Source organism: Pituophis catenifer, unplaced genomic scaffold (assembly GCF_029215685.1).
Source record: "Pituophis catenifer annectens isolate HBS135680 unplaced genomic scaffold, rPitCat1.0.hap2 SCAF_3, whole genome shotgun sequence".
NCBI classification, from domain to species: domain Eukaryota; kingdom Metazoa; phylum Chordata; class Lepidosauria; order Squamata; family Colubridae; genus Pituophis; species Pituophis catenifer.
The window spans coordinates 127,153,602-127,169,861 of NW_027256883.1; the positions used below are offsets into that span (position 1 = coordinate 127,153,602).

Below are 16,260 nucleotides of genomic sequence, written 5' to 3' on the forward strand. Positions count from 1 at the left end.
CTAAGGCACAATTTGATTTATATTCTCTAGAAATGTTCTATAGAAGACATATTAATTATGATATCTACGAAGATAGATAAAAACAGACAAATGTTGAAAATGTTGTAATAAAGAAAAAACATTTTACTATACATAGTGGAAATGCAAAAATGCAAAAGTATTGGAAAGAAATACATTAAAAGAATAAAAAAAATAAAAATAAAATATGAATTGATACCACAGGTATTTCTATCGGTCATAATTCCAGGCATGAAAAATATTAAATTTAGTAAGAAACAATAAGATTGAAGCAAAAATAAACCTAGCACAATATTGGAAAATAGATACCTTGCTATGATATCAGACTGGGAGACTAAAATTGGATATATGCCATAATAGCAACATTGACTGTACACATCCACAAAAAAAGTTTAGTTAAGTTGAAGCAGAAATGGCTCTCTGTATAAAATATATGGCAGATTTGGACCCCTGGAATATATTTTTTAGGATTCAAATAGAAACTGGCAACAATTAGTATTTGATGCAAAGTCCAAATATTTACCGGTAAACAGCGGCTAATGGTTGGGGATACCAACAGAAGGACAAGGTAAGATATACCATTAAAAAGTTACTTTCTTTTTCCACTATATTTTGTTTAATTCAAATGTAGCAATCTTTTTATGTATCGCCTTGGGTTTTTTTCTATTTTCTTTGTATTGCAATATTATAACAATGGATAAGGATTTAAACAAAAGACAGAAAGTTCTCGTTTGGTGACTGATTTATTGTCAAGATTTATTGTCAAGCAAGAGTTCTTTTTATCTGATTCTGGATATTACAAATTCAAAATAAAACAAGACACAGCTTTAAATTAAGTTATTCTGTAATACTTCCCAATATTTACAACTATTTTAAACGTATCTTTGGCAATGGTGAGGATGTGTATGTGTGTGGCTTTGAGTGTATGTATATACACCAGTATTTTGTGTTAATAGTGTATATAACACTGTTTTGCTCTAAGTAAAATAATTACAGAAATACATATGTTTCTGAATGGCAAATAATTTTCACATCCTGTTACACTTGGCATTGAGCCAACTTCAGACTTATGAGCTTGGTTGCTTAAGGCGTGTTCATGCTCTTTTACTATGCAATCCCACTTTGTTCCTATTTTTGTTTCTGGGAAATGTCTTGCTAAAAAACATTGCTAGGATTTACCTTCTTCAACATCTACCGTAGCTACCTTCCGTGGTCTCCATCAGTTAAATATAGGAAGAACAGATTCAATTCAATGCAAATGTCACCTACAGCTTAAGCTACCTCACTTTATAGACATCCCCTATGCAAAGATGGTGGGAAACCGTAATGGCATGTGGGAATGACCTTGCAAGACAAGAGAGAGAAATGTAGACTGGACAACCGGCATGTAAAAGACAACTCAGCCCTCAAAAGGAGGGAGGGTATGGGAAATGTTTCAGAAGAAACCCTCCCTAGTTTTCTGTAAAGTAAAAGGAAAGCGGGGGGAGGAATACTTTCACTCTTGCAAGATTCTCTTAACATTAACTATAAAGGTAATACTCCTGATTGTGCTTCTTGTCTGGACTACCTCAAAGAACTAACGAAAACTAATTTTAGGGGGACAGCCTCCCCAGATCTATCTTTCTCTTGTCATGGAACTCCATTTGTTGTCAAGACAGAATACAACGGTAGAGTAGAGTAGAGTGGAGTGGAGTGGAGCGGAATGGAATAGAAAATGGAATGGAGTGGAGTGGGGTAGGATAGGGTAGGGTAGGGTGGAATAGGAATAGGAATAGGAATAGGAATAGGAATAGAAGAGGAGAGGAGAGGAGAGGAGAGGAGAGGAGAGGAGAGGAGAGGAGAGGAGAGGAGAGGAGAGGAGAGGAGAGGAGAGAAGAGAAGAGAAGAGAAGAGAAGAGAAGAGAAGAGAAGAGAAGAGAAGAGAAGAGAAGAGAAGAGAAGAGAAGAGAAGAGAAGAGAAGAGAAGAGAAGAGAAGAGAAGAGAAGAGAAGAGTTGGAAGAGTCCTTGGAGGTCTTCTAGTCCAATCCCCTGCTTAGGCAAGAGACTCTATCCCATTTCAGACAAATGGTTATCCAATCTCTTCTTAAAAACTTCCAGTGTTGGAGTATACACAACTTCTGGAGGCAATTTGTTCCAGTTATTCACTTATAACCTACTTATTGTTTTAACTGTCAGGAAATTTCTTCTTAGTTCTAGATTGCTTCTCTCCTTGATTAGTTTCCAACCATTGCTTCTTGTCTTGCCTTAAGGTGCTTTGGAGAATAGCTTGACTTCCTCTTCCTTGTGGCAACCCCTGAGATACTGGAACACTGCTATCATGTCACCCCTTAGTCCTTCTTTTCATTAAACTAGACATAGACCAATTCAACTGAAAAAAAATGAATCTAGACCTAGGATATATTCATGCACTATTGTTACCAAAAGGTGGTTGTCTGAAACCACTTCTAAACAGTGGTTATTCTGTGATGAATTATTATGTACAGCAGGATTCCCAATCCCTGGTCCTGGGTGCTTGCGGGAATCCATCTCCTCTCCCACCCCGCTGCCAGTCCGCAGAATCAAAAAAGTTAGGGACCACTGATATGGAGAGAAAGACCCCATATTGCAGAGGTCAGAGCTAGCTATTGATGGGATGAAGATCAACATGTGATGGGATAGTAAATGTTGTGACTATTTTATACATTATTATGCTCTCTTTCAGGATTGGCCACCTGAAGTTATTTGAGATACGTTTAACAGGCTAAATGTAACAAAAACCCACAGACAAAACGAAGAGCAAAGACCTTTTCTCAGTAAAGCAAATGGAAAAACTATTGGAAGGCAAAAATGATTTTGAAGACATCCATTACTTTGGAAAACAAAATTGCTGAAATATGTTTTCTCTTACTGAGATTATAGTTTAGATTTGGTGTGAATGGCAACAAATGGATCCTCAGCAAAATTGCTAATCTTAAAATCAGCAGTGCCATCTCCATGGACCTGGATATTAATTCCAGTACAGCCATTACCCTCCTTCTGTCCAGATATAATATCACAATAAATTCCTTCAGGAAGGCCAGTTTGCAATGTGGCTGTCAGATTCCTATTAATAAAGAAAAGTGTTCAAATTAGGCAAATGTATTGATTTTATATCATACACCTTTATTCCCTAGATTTAATTTTGTTGCTTTGAGACTCTATTTTGTAATACAATGCCAAGATTTCCCAGTCCCAAATCAAAGTGTTGTCTTTTAGCATTTAAAGTCCCAAAGTAGATTATGTCAGGCTTTTTTGATAATATCTCTACTCCTTCCTATAGATATGTACTTCATCTTTTCCTGTACTTCATTTGTTTAAGAATGTTTTGAGTTGAAATCATAAGAATTGGCTTATGGGGCCCAACTGCTTTGCAAAGTTGTTTGTACACTACTGTTGCTATTATTTTGTGAGTTGTGTGCAACCATATTCTTCTTTCAATAGTAGTTGGTAAAGGTGCAAACCCAAAGATCAGCTAAAAGCTGGCCAGAGTTGTTGGAAGCCAGGCAGCATACTAATTAATTAATTATGATTTTAATAAAAAACAAATATGTAATAAACACTTTCCTGAGATTATCTGAATCTGACTAACCTGATTGTTTGAGACAGATAGTAGCCTTTCTAAGCCCAGTACATTCCAGAATTCTAGACTACAGATCCCATATTCTCTAGCCAGAAAAACTAACTGCAAGGTTAGATGAAGGTTATGGAGTCCGCAGTCACAGTACTGAGAGGCATTTGTTTGGGAAATGCTGCAATGTAGTCCCAAATTCCAATAAGATGTCTGCCTCCTATATGTAAAATCCCTGTTACTTACCAGTCATCATTATTAAAGACAATAAATCCTTGGTTACCGCGACCGAATGCCACTTGATTGCTGTTGTTGTCCCACCAATTGGTAATCGGTTGCCCATCCACAACATTGCGAAAAATAACCATATTCCTTGGAGAAGAGAAGGAAAAATAGTTATTCAAACTCTTGACCTGCATTAGCTTTTTCCCAGCTTGATGTGTTACATGTTCTGATTGGAAATTATAGGAACTGAAGTCCAATTGGTCTAGAAGATGACAGGATCTGGGAAGTATGCATATCTAGGAATTGTGAAATTTTCTAACCTTATTTGACGCCACCGATGTTCACAGATCCAGTCATTGCCACAGGTTGTGTCTGGATTAATTGTTACAGACTTAATTGATCCATCTTCATAACTTGGGGGACCAGTCCAGGAATTAATATCCTGGTTGTTAAATACAAATTAGACATGAAAAGAAAATGTAAAAAAAAATAAAACAAGCGAGATTAAAATATATAAACTAGACTATGCTGCCTGACAATCATAATTTCATTTTTTTTTATGCAAAAATTCCATAAAGGGTTTCCAGTCAGCAATAAATGTCTTTTCTCTAATCAAATGTCAGTTTGGCTATCTCAGTAAATTCTATCACCTTCACCAACCATTCCTAGGTTTGTTTGTTTGTTTTACTAAGTTTATTTGCCGTATATCTTTCTATCTTTGTGCATACAATAATTTCACTGTGATTATCATATACAAAAACAGAATTCCAATTTTTCCAACTGTTTATCCCTCAGGCCCAAGAGGAAGACCTATATAGGCAAATCTATTAATAAATGCAACAGAATTCAGAATTTATCTTCTAGTCCAACTCTCTGCTCAAGGAGGAAAACTTATACCATTTCAGAATTTGTCAGAAATGGTATATATAAATGGTATATAATGCTTGAGCAGGGGAGTTGTACTAGAAGACCTTCAAGGTCCTTTCCAACTCTGTTATTCTCTTATCTTCTTTTGACTGGCTCTCGTCCAGCCCATTACTGAGTTTAGGGTCACAACCTTGGAGCTACGGACCAGGTGCCAACTAAGCATGATCTCATTTGTTCATTTATTTATTAAATATATTTGGCACCTATAGGCTGTAGGCTTCAAGCAAACTGTCTCAGCCATGTTCTGCCTCTTGATCACTTTAAGGTTCCCAAGCAAGTGGGATGGGTTGGTTAACAGGGGGGGGGGGGGAAATCCCTAAAGCTTTGAAGAGGGGATGTTGCATTCTTCAAATCCATCTAAAACATTCAAGTCCCCCAAAAAGGGTTCAAAATGTTCTAACTTACAATTCTATGGGTTCTTGAGAACCATAAATGATATAATAGGAATGCCTGTGCCGCACATATTTCCTATCTCTGGTACAGGTATTAAACAGTATTATGAAATACTGCCGAGGATGAGGAGGAATCAGCCTGGTCACAGCATTGTCCTAATAAAAGGGACCCATCAGGACATCCAAGGTTCCCACTTTGTTGTGGAGAGGTGAGGTTCAACTACTTTATGCTGAATACATAATTAATAGATGCCATTCATTTCCCCAAGCTGTTTGATAAATTTACAAAACATACTGACCTCTCCATTTTCAAAATGTCTTGGCCACCTGAAACTTGACATGATCCTTGTAAAGCCATAAGGATGTGCAAGCATGAAGCCAACTCCCATTTTATAGAGCCTAAATATGGAATAAAAAAAAAAGCAGAGAAACTCAGATTTGTAGTTCTCTAGCAAGAGAGAGTCAGTCCTCCTAGACTCCATGGTTTTGGTGTCTGAGATCAAAAGAAAAAGATACTTAACTTCATTCCATATACGCAGAAGCAATTGGATTGACAGTTAAATCTTTCTTCCGCACAGATATTTTAACAGACTTGAGGGTAGCTGGCTAGTTTAAGGGATGCAGAACAGGCTGCATGGCACGCACAGTTCTGCCTACCAAAACAGAGAACTGAAAAACTCAGTAAGAGTTTTTAAGCTACTATCCCAGATCCTCCTACTTGAGGCAGTTGTCCCAGTTAGTCTACATCTGGCAAAAGAACCTTCAGAAGTGCTTCTCACCTGGAATCCCAGAAGGTCAAAATAGAAGCTCCACCACCTCCATGACTTCTTTGGTTATCATGATTGTCCACAAAGACAACAGCTTTATTAGAAGGCATAAAACCCCAGCCTTCACCCCAGTTCCTAAAAAAAAAAAAAGACAGCAAGAGTCAGATTAAGTGAATACAGTATGCCAATGTATTAGGAATCTTTTTTAAAAAGCGGAAAGCTAAATTACTTCAAATAAGTCATCTTTTCTCCATGCCACTTGCGAATGACTGTCCCTAGTTTGGCACCGTATTTGAACTCAGTTACTCGGCCGTTTCCAAAGTACTCACTGGATGAAATGGGCTCCCCACCTAGATCAATCACCTGGTGAAAATCAGAAGGAAAGATATTGTGGCATAAAACCTTAAATGAAAAGAAAAACACCACTATATATTTTGCATAAATATACCTGACAACAGAAGTCATCTCCTGATAAAATAAAGCAATGGAGAAATCTAATATGGAGTCTCTGTTGAGTAAGATCCTCCTTCTCATTAAGCTAAATATATTTTGCTTGTCTGTAGTTTAGCTTGTTGTATCGGATGAATGATGTCAATGAGGTTTCTAAACCATGATTTAAGTTTTAATATGAACCTAACCAACTCAATGAACTATGTAAACCAGGAGTGTCAAACTCATGTCGTCACAGCGTTGTCATGTGACGTATCTTTTTTCCCCTTCGCTAAACTGGGCATGGGCGTGGCCAGCATGTGATGCATCTGACCCGCGAGTTTGACAGCCCTGATGTAAATCATGGCTTACTGAATTATATAGACGCAGGCATAATAATTCAGCTCCAGCTTTGCCTTCAGGCTAATCAAATAGGATTGCCTGGTTCACACATCACTGATGTTAACTTTCAAGAAATATAAAATCACTTCATATTGCTTGCTTTTCAGTGGAGCCAGTTCACATATGCAATTAGGGACCATCCAATTTTACTAATAAATTCATGGATATATTGACCAGAATAGCTTAACATCAATGTGGGAAAAAAGATTAAGATGTTGCAAGGTTGTTACTTACAAAAAGCTAAGAAACTCATCTCTTTTTTAAAAAGAAAAGGTCCCTCCACTAAGCTATCAGCATGCAATCTCAAATTTGTGGCATAAATGAAAGTTGACATATATTCCACACCAGAATTGGAATTATGATCTTTTAATCTACTGTTTTTAAATTATTTTCATTAGGTAGCTTATCATAACAAATAAGGTTATATTCCTCTACTGCTTCCAACTTTGGCTTTTATCTGGAGCTGGAGGCCTAAGAAAATGTTCAAACTTGCCTTCTTTCCAACCTTTGTTATATATTTGATATTGATCCTTAATATAAAATAAATATGTAGGCAGTTTACCTCTTGGAAGATGAATGGCCTTGTCCCTTCAGCAAACCATTTCATGTTGAGATTTTTTAGTTTGTCTAAAAAGGCTTTCATATCCCCAGGCCACATGTGCTTGGAAGCATCAATGCGAAATCCTGCTACACCAATGTCAATTAGGTGATTCATATACTCTGCAACTTTGGAACGCACATAATCCTTCTCTAGTGCAAGATCAAGAAGGCTAACAAGGCGACAGTCCCGAACCTGTTCAGAAAGTTCATTTAAAGAAATCAACATACCCAACGCACATTTTCCAACATAAACAGTCTCTAAAGTCTCCAAAGTTATTCTTGGACTCTGGCAACCAAAGAAAAATTTCAGTTTGTTTATTTATTTGTATCCCACTTTTATTATTTTTACAAGTAACTCAAGGCGTCAAAATTATCCAACACACATTTTTCTTGTTATATTCCCCACAACAACAACAACCCTGTGAGGTGAATTGGGTTGAGAGAGAGGTCCAAGGTCACCTAGCTGGCTTTTATGGTTAAGGTGGGATTAGAACACCCAGTCTATAGAACTCAGAGCTGCCCCAGAGTTACTTTAAGGTAAGATGGGTGGCTTATAAATATTATACATACATACATACATACACATACATACATACATACATAGTAACAGAGTTGGAAGGGACCTTGGAGGTCTTCTAGTCCAATCCCCTGCCCAGGCAGGAAACGCTACACCACTTCAGATATATATACATATATATATATATATACATACATACATACATACATACATACATACATACATACATATTCAAGTTGAGGGCCAACCTCTCGGATGGGTTGCAATGATAAAATTTAGAATTACAGCAGATTGTCATTTAAATATAATCTTATGTTAAAATCCCTAGCCATAGCAATGTCAGAACCAAGAAATATTCATGCAGATTTCTGTTTTTGACCAGATTTCTACCATTTAAAGGTGAGGGGTCTTAGGGGGTATGTGCGCATTTACAAGGATGAAATTCTCATGGATGGCTGCTAAATGGATCTAGAAAAGTGAACTCAGCATTAAGACTGAATTCAAATTCAAATTTGTTTATTACAAACCCGAGGCCAGATACAAAGAAGATAGCAATATGTACCGCTTCACAATGCTTTACAGCCCTCTCTAAATGGTTTACAGAGTCAGCATATTGCCCCCAACAATCTGGGTCCTCATTTTACCGACTCGGAAGGATGGAAGGCTCAGTCAACCTTGAGCCGGTGAGAATCGAACTGTCGAATTGCTGGCAGCTGGAAGTCAGCAGAAGTAGCCTGCAGTGCTGCACTCTAAGCACTGCACCATAACAAAAAGTATTGCATCCTTTAATATATATGTATATGTGCGGAAGAGAAAAACAATAAGCAGTGTCTAAAAGTAATTAAGAACATTGTTACTAAAATAAGCCCAAATAAAATAAGAAGTTCCAATCCTAAATAATGGTGTTATGACTGACAGATATGGATTCTCAAGTCTACATGGAATCTCTCTCATCCTGTCTCAGGGACTACCAGATGTGACAAAAGTCTACAGTCTTCAGGATACAAATTACTACCTGCCAGGTTTCTGAAATAAAAGAATATCAAACTGGGTAATATAAGTCATGAAGGCAGGATTCCTTGTTCTGACTTCATACTCAGCAATATTCCAGGAGAGCAGTGACAATTATTCAAAACAATCATATGAGTCAATGGAGACTTCATGATGTTCCTCAAGCAACAAAATGCTATTCACATTGGCATCCTGCCCATGAGGAGATGCCAGCTAGCAGGTCTTCATAGAAGAGATCTAAACTAGCCCTAAGGGACAGTTCATCCCACCTGCAACTCTTCAAATCAGCCCCATCCCCCAAACTTTGGTCAGTCTGAGCAGAAGTTAATTATGTTAGCTGTGTTTCAGCCATCCTTCATCCCTTTAATTTCAAAGTGTCTTATGGAGAAGGTATAAGGATGCTTCCCACCAAGCTCACGAAATTGGAACAGAGTGAAATTACCAAAAGTTCGGATACCTAAGATACACACTGTTTTCTTAAAATAGAAGGCATACTTTATACATTTTTTTTAAAAAGCCATAACATATTAAAACAGTATTTAGTCTCAGAGGAGCCATTGCAGCTGAGTTCTTGATGGTTCTCCCAAAATGGATTCACCTTGCATGATAGATTTGGGGGGGGGGGGGGCTGGAGGCGGGAGAGACACAACAGTTTCTATTCTCCCAATCTTTTTTTTTATGTCTTCAGTTTTCAATAATGTGCTTCCAATTCATTACCTGTTACTGAACTGATTATCTGTGGTTGGTACATTTCTTTTACAATCAGTATTAAGTATTATTACAGTTGATGTATTTTGCTTTTTTAAAATTTATTTTGGGAACAGTCCAGACGGGATTGTTGGGCAGTACAAAAACTTGCTTATTGCAATCCATAAATAAAACTGACTTTGAAAATTCACTCACTGTGGGCAGGTAATTCCTCTGTGCCCAGCATAAAATATAATGTAGGGATATAGCACAGCGTCCTCTCATTAATTGCACATGATTAAAAAAAGGATCGTGTGGAGACTCAGTAGGTAGCCTTCTCTATGGGTAGAATTACCATGCACTCACCAGAATCTTAATGTTTTAATGATTTCATTTAATAGTATATACTACTACATGGCAACATACAGCTCCAGAACTGCTGAAGCAGAAAGTATTGAACTAACTTAACCAACGTTTATGTTGAGTAGCAATAGCAACAGCACTTAGACTTATATACTGCTTTACAGCCCTCTCTAAACAGTTACAGAATCAGTATATTGCTCCCAACAATCTGGATCCTCATTTTACTTATCTCGGAAGGATGGAAAGCCAGGTCAACCTTGAGCCGGTCAGGATTGAACTCCTGGCAGTTGGCAGAATTAGCCAGCAATACTGCATTCTAACCACTGTGCCACCCCAACTCTTTCTACCACATTTATAGATCACACCAAGCCATAGTGTAGAGTAGAAGTACACATTATGTGTCTGTGTGAGCATACATGTGTGTGTAAAAATATATGTAGTGTGTGTGTGTGTAATATTCTATGTAAGACTTGGAACTGAAAGAAGATGTGGTCACAGAATGAACAGGAGAGAAAAAAATGTTTTGTCATTTTGGGGAGGCAGTGCTGGGAGGTTTAATGAAGAAGCTAGCGGAGACTTAGATAACACATTTTGCCCCTTAAATTTCCCTTTACATGGGTAAAAAATAGCCTGGCATTGGTGAGAATAGAGAGTTTTTAAGGAGTGTAAAAAAGGGACCTGCAATTAATTTCCTTGCAAGGCTTAAATCATAAATTTTATAAATTCCTCTGAACATTACCAGCCCTTCCTACTTTGTCAAGACTCCTAATGTGGCACAGGGACCACATGCAATCCACAGATTGCTGACCCCCTATTTCAGCAAGGAAAGATCCAGTCTAGTTAACCATTGACTGCACCTTTAATCATCTTGACCTCAGCAAAGCAAACTTAAGAAACCTTTACCTATGCCAGTGATGGCTAACCTTTTTGCCGTCACATGCCAAAAGCGGGAGGAGTGTGGGGGGGTTGCGTGTGCATGTGCCCACACCCATAATTCAATGTGCCCCCCCGTGCATGCATGTGCAACCCCCGCACTCTCCCCACTTTTGGCATGTGATAGCACAGTTGGCCCGGTAGGCCGATTTTTCGTCCTCTCCAGGCTCCAGAGCCTTTCTAGGAACCTGAGGAAGGCGAAAACGGCCTTCTCCACACCCCGGAGGCCCTCTGGAGGCCAGAAACAGACCGTTTCCCATGTGCCGGAGCTGAGCTAGGGCAACGCTTACGTGCCCACCGATATGGCTCCGTGTGCCACTTGTGGCACGCATGCCATAGGTTCGCCATCACGGACCTATGCATTTACCACAAGTTAGGATTGCTTCTAAATCATAAACTGTGGTCAGTATTTACTCCTTTAAGTCAGTTTCGTGGCTCAAACTGTCCTTCATGTTAACCATATGTTGTCAGTTGGGATGACAGAAGTAGTTATGGGGGCCACTGGGTCCCAGAAATGCTTGCATCTCTATACAGCTCACAGATTTACAGCTCACAACCAACTTGTAAGGTTCTGTTTTAAGAAATTCTAATTGATTTTTGTCAGGTTTTATTCGTCTGCTCAGATTACATATAGTTCTAGTAACTCACACACATGCATACATGAATTTTACTTGTATCTACTTTCATGTGCTCAATGTCATATTTACACTAGAGCTTAATCCTGTGAAATACTGAACTGGTCTAGTGGTTGAGGCACCAGGCTAGAAAGCAGGAGATCGTGAGTTCAAGTCTTGCCTTAGTCATGAAAGCCGGCTGGATGACTTTCAGCCAGTCACTCTTTCTTCAATCAACTTACCTCACAGGATTGTTGTTGTGAGGAAAATAGGAAGAGAAAGATTTGTTGTTTGCTGCCTTGAGCTATTTTTAAAAATAATAAAGGCAGGACACAAATAAATTAAAAATAATAAATAAATAATAATTAAAATAATAAATTCATGATATGTTCTATCTACAAGTACCAGAAACCTGGCTTAAGAATGAGACTGTCTATATGCAATCTCACTGGGCATGACTGTTTCAACCATTAAAAAATAAAGAACAGAAAGCACATATATACAGGTATTCCTCAACTTAGTTCATTTAGTGACCGTTCAAAGTTACAATGGCACTGAAAAAAGTGACTTGGGACTGTTTTGCAGAGTTATGACCACTGCAGCATCCCCTGATCATGTGATCAAAATTCAACTGCTTGGCAACTGACTCATATTTATGACGGTTGCACTGTCCCAGGGTCATGTGGCCATATTTTGAGATCTTCTGACAAGCAAAGTCAATGGGGAAGCCAAATTCCCTTAACAATCGTGTTACTAAGTTAAGAACTCCAATGATCTGCTTAACAACTGTGGCAAGAAAAGTCGTAAAATGGGGCAAAACTCACTTAACAAATGTCTCACTTAGCGACAGAAATTTGGGGCTCAATTGTGGCTATAAGTCGAGGACTACCTTTTAATGAATTCAGAAAAGTACCTGGTAGAGATCATGGTAATTTTCTATCTCTCCACTGACAGTTTTGCATTTCCCGTCATTGAAATCCCATTCAGAGTATGGTACAGCAGGAAAATCTCGCTTGTTTGAATCAAAGTAGCTTCCACATGTAGAATGGTGGCCATATCCAGCAGCAGCTCCACACATATGGTTGACAACAGCATCCACATAAATGTATACCTGAACAAAAAATAGTCAATCAGGTAACCGCGAGTTGGAAGGAGGCCCTGCTCTATCAGCATGAGAAGGAAGTGTCATCAAGCGCTTCCTGAGACATCATCTTCTTTTAATGACCCCATAATCCCTTGCGGGGTGAAGTCTAGGCAACTGAATGGAGCTGAGTGTTTACTGGCCGGAAGCCCTTCCTGTCGCCAATGCGGAGCTATATTCAGCAGCTATATCCTCATCATGATGAGATCAGAGAGAGAAATATCTGCCTCTACCTAGGACTGAACTCACAGCCTCCCGATTGTAAGGTGAGAGCTTCACCTCTAGGCCACTCCACCACTAAGCACTTCCTGAGACCATCATGCATATTATATAATCCATGCCCATTCCACAGTGATGTCATGATGACATCATTCTGTGACATCATAACACTGCCTTCATCTTTTTAGTTAATCACGAGCAAGAAAGATGTTCTCTGGTTTGTGGGGAAAAAACACACACATTAATTTCTAGCCCATTGGAATTAGAAGTGTAGCTTTATAAAAATAAGACCAAAATTCTCTTAAAAACTATAGATCAGGAAGTCTCCAAATCCATACTTGCATTCACAATTTGGCCTTAATTGGAAAATCATTTTCTCAAGGCAGCCTGGATACCACAATAGGGGGATATTAATAGCTAATTGATCATAAAGATAACTAAATAAGACGACACATGTAAACACTTGGAAGTGTTGCTATGCAATTGCAAGGCATTATAATTGCATTTTTCCACTCTTATAGCATAATTCAAGTTGCTGCAACATTTGCAAATTGCTTATATTCAGCCTATCTTAGGAACACTTTCTCCCTTGGGCTTCTATTACTACCTTTGGAAGCTACCCAACTGCCCTATGAATGATACCATCTGTGCACCAGGCTCAGTTAAAGTCATGGAAACCACGTTCCTGGCAGGTGCCCGGTTCCCAGTGATAAAATTCCTTCCCACATTGATTTGCCAAAGTACCGTTCTGAGCTTTGTACGCTGGCAGCATCACAGCCAAAGGATATCAAATAAAAGACTTAGTGCTTGCGAGGGCGATCAGTCCATCCCTCCAGAACCTAACCAGTCCTAATTTACATTTCACCTTTGTAGGGCAGACATAAAAAGCGTAGCAATGAAACAATTTACAAAAACCAGTAGATGCTTTCACAGTCAAGATGAAGTTTGCTTTCCCATGCTGTGCTTTTTGAATGCTCCTTGCTGATCCTTTCTCCTTTCCAAATTTAGAGATAGATGGTGGCTGATTTGTTTTCCCAAAATAGCTCCTATTACTACACCTGTATTATTTAGACCCAGCTTGTAGATCAGGCTCCTAGCTGACTAGGAATGATGCAAAACATAGTTCTCCCAATTCCCAGCACTAGTAAGTCAACATGGACTGAGGTGTCTGATGTCAAATGTTAATTATGTGAAAATATAATTTTCGTAATTCCTTACATTTCTAGGCACTGAGAGTCACGTCAACTACATTTCTTATCATTTTTGCAGGCTGAATGTTTCTGTATGTGCCTATGGAATCGTAGAAGACTACATCATATAGCAGTAATATCTAAAATCCAGCCAGTAACTTTTGTCCTCGTTTTGTTAATTCAAAGAAAAGATGACTTCAGGCAGTCTCTCAGCATTAGGGAGACTAAATTTTACTGCACTCAAAATTATATTTTCTGGAATGTGATTATTTGGAAGGGGCCAATCTTAAATTAGATGACTTTAGGGTATTCAGGATCATTTTCTAAATTAAACCAATTAAAATGATTCCATTTTGAATTGACTAAATGATGGTCCCACCACTAGTTTTGAGAGAATGCAAGCTGTAACTTAAGAATACATACCACTGTTATGGATGGAAGCAGAATTAGCTTGAACCAAAGGTCTTAAACAAAATATCACTTACTCCAACATTGTTACATCTGTTCACCATGTCTTCAAATTCAGACTCATTTCCAGATCGTGTACAGAGCTTGTAGCTGACAGGTTGGTATCTTTCCCACCATGGTCTCCATGGTGTTGTAATGACAACATTTTCATTTGGAGGAGAGATCTGTGAATTGAATAACATCACCCAACAACACAGAGCATTATTTCAGTAGCTCAGTGGCAACCTGAAAATCCTTTTTTACATAGTCCATGGAACTATGGAGATTCTCTATGGCACAATCCTTATCTTGATTTGAAAACTCTTGGGTTTCTTAAAGAATACTTTAAAAAGTTTGGAAAAGCCCAGTGTGCAGAAAGCCTAGCATTTCCTTAGTTTTTCCTCTTCAAGTTCATGGGTTTTCTTGAAACCAGAAACTTAAAAGAGTGACTAGAAATCCTATGAATTCCACTTCAGTTAATCAAAGCCAGTAAAACAACTGCTGTGTCCCTCACACAATCAGTTTTCCCATCCTTTCAAAATAAAATATTTATTAGGAGAAAACTGGGAAAACTAGGTAGAAGACTAATTCACCACAGGAGTGAACTACGCTCTGAATTCACCTCTATTACTCCACAAGAATATATAATCCATTTGATGCTCAGAATATTATTTGACCATAACTAGGCAATAGGCTTGCTTGCTTGCTCATTTGACAATTTTTGTCAAATGTTTATTGATTTCTACTGGGTGGCAATAAATTTTGAATATGAAGTGAGATTGACTGCCTTATTTTCAACGCAAACAGCAACTTCTACTGGGTTAATAAAATAAACATGATGCAATATACATGAAACGTATTTTTGTGTCAGCTACAGCGAGCTAGAAAAGTTACCATGTCTTCATTTTATATAATTTCTTAACAAAGTACTGGAGGAACATTCAGTGTATATAGAAGACCAGAACTCTAGGGAACATATGAGAGACAGTATGATAAATTAGATGTTACTCGTTAAAGTAACTTGTTTAAATTGTTCTTTAGATGTGTAAACTTCAAATCCCAGAATTCTAAGCAACTGGCACACTGACTGGGAAATTCTGGAAGTTGAGTCAGCATGCTTGCAAGATGATTAATGATTTATACTATGAAAACATTTCCACAGTCCTTCACTATCATTAACATTGCTGAATTTCAATTAAATTATTTATTTTCTTGGAATCAGAGAAATTGTGCCAAAGACAAAGACATCTTTCCCAGAAATTCCCACCAAAATGTACCTACCTGAACTCCACCAAATCCATTAGGTGCTAAGTAACGTTCGCATTCAAGAGCAATGTCATTCCAACGCCATTCAAAGAGGTGAACAATAGATGTCCTTCCAGGCAATGTATTTGGGTTATACTGAGCCCAACAAAGTTCCAGACCAGCAAGGAGAATTAAAATCCACATTCTGCCTTGGGTAATGAGTCTTTCTCTGCTCCCAGTTGCAGTTTTCAGTACTGTATTTATATTTCTGGTACAGCTCAAAGTACACATCAGTCATGAGATATTCAACACAACTGACTACATTTAGCAAAGTTCCTTTAATCAAAGGTCATACCACTTGATGGTTTAAACAAGAGAAACAGGTGAAGATAAAGAACTAAATTCCCTGGGGAAAACTTTGAATGCATAAACCAAGATAAGATTCAGATGAATTAATCACATCCATGTCTTCTGCTAAATATATTAGATAATGTACTATCTGCTTCAAGGACATCTACAAGTCAAAACAAACAAACACAAACAAAC

At 38.2% G+C, this 16,260-nt stretch overlaps 1 protein-coding gene across 1 annotated transcript; it reads right to left on the reverse strand.

Moving 5' to 3' along the window:
- Positions 1-1,878: 1,878 nt before the first annotated feature.
- Positions 1,879-16,076, reverse strand: LOC139315074 (pancreatic alpha-amylase-like). Its single transcript, XM_070941100.1, has 10 exons — positions 15,751-16,076; positions 14,508-14,654; positions 12,386-12,583; positions 7,310-7,540; positions 6,146-6,279; positions 5,929-6,051; positions 5,449-5,548; positions 4,151-4,272; positions 3,852-3,977; positions 1,879-3,101 (listed from the first exon to the last, which is right to left on the reverse strand). The coding sequence occupies exons 1-10, from the start codon at positions 16,003-16,005 to the stop codon at positions 2,912-2,914; spliced, it is 1,626 nt and encodes a 541-aa protein (XP_070797201.1). The 5' UTR covers positions 16,006-16,076; the 3' UTR covers positions 1,879-2,911.
- Between the last annotated feature and the right edge of the window lie 184 nt (positions 16,077-16,260).

What these genes read in the sequence shown, in the direction of transcription:
- LOC139315074 (XM_070941100.1), bottom strand. Translation starts at nt 16,005, where the DNA reads ATGTGTACTTTGAGCTGTACCAGAAATATAAATACAGTACTGAAAACT. An exon ending in ACAGATGTAACAATGTTGGA is followed by an intron (nt 12,584 to 14,507) that starts GTAAGTGATATT and finishes TTTTTTGTTCAG; the next exon opens with GTATACATTTATGTGGATGC. An exon ending in GACATTTTGAAAATGGAGAG is followed by an intron (nt 4,273 to 5,448) that starts GTCAGTATGTTT and finishes TTTAACAACCAG; the next exon opens with GATATTAATTCCTGGACTGG.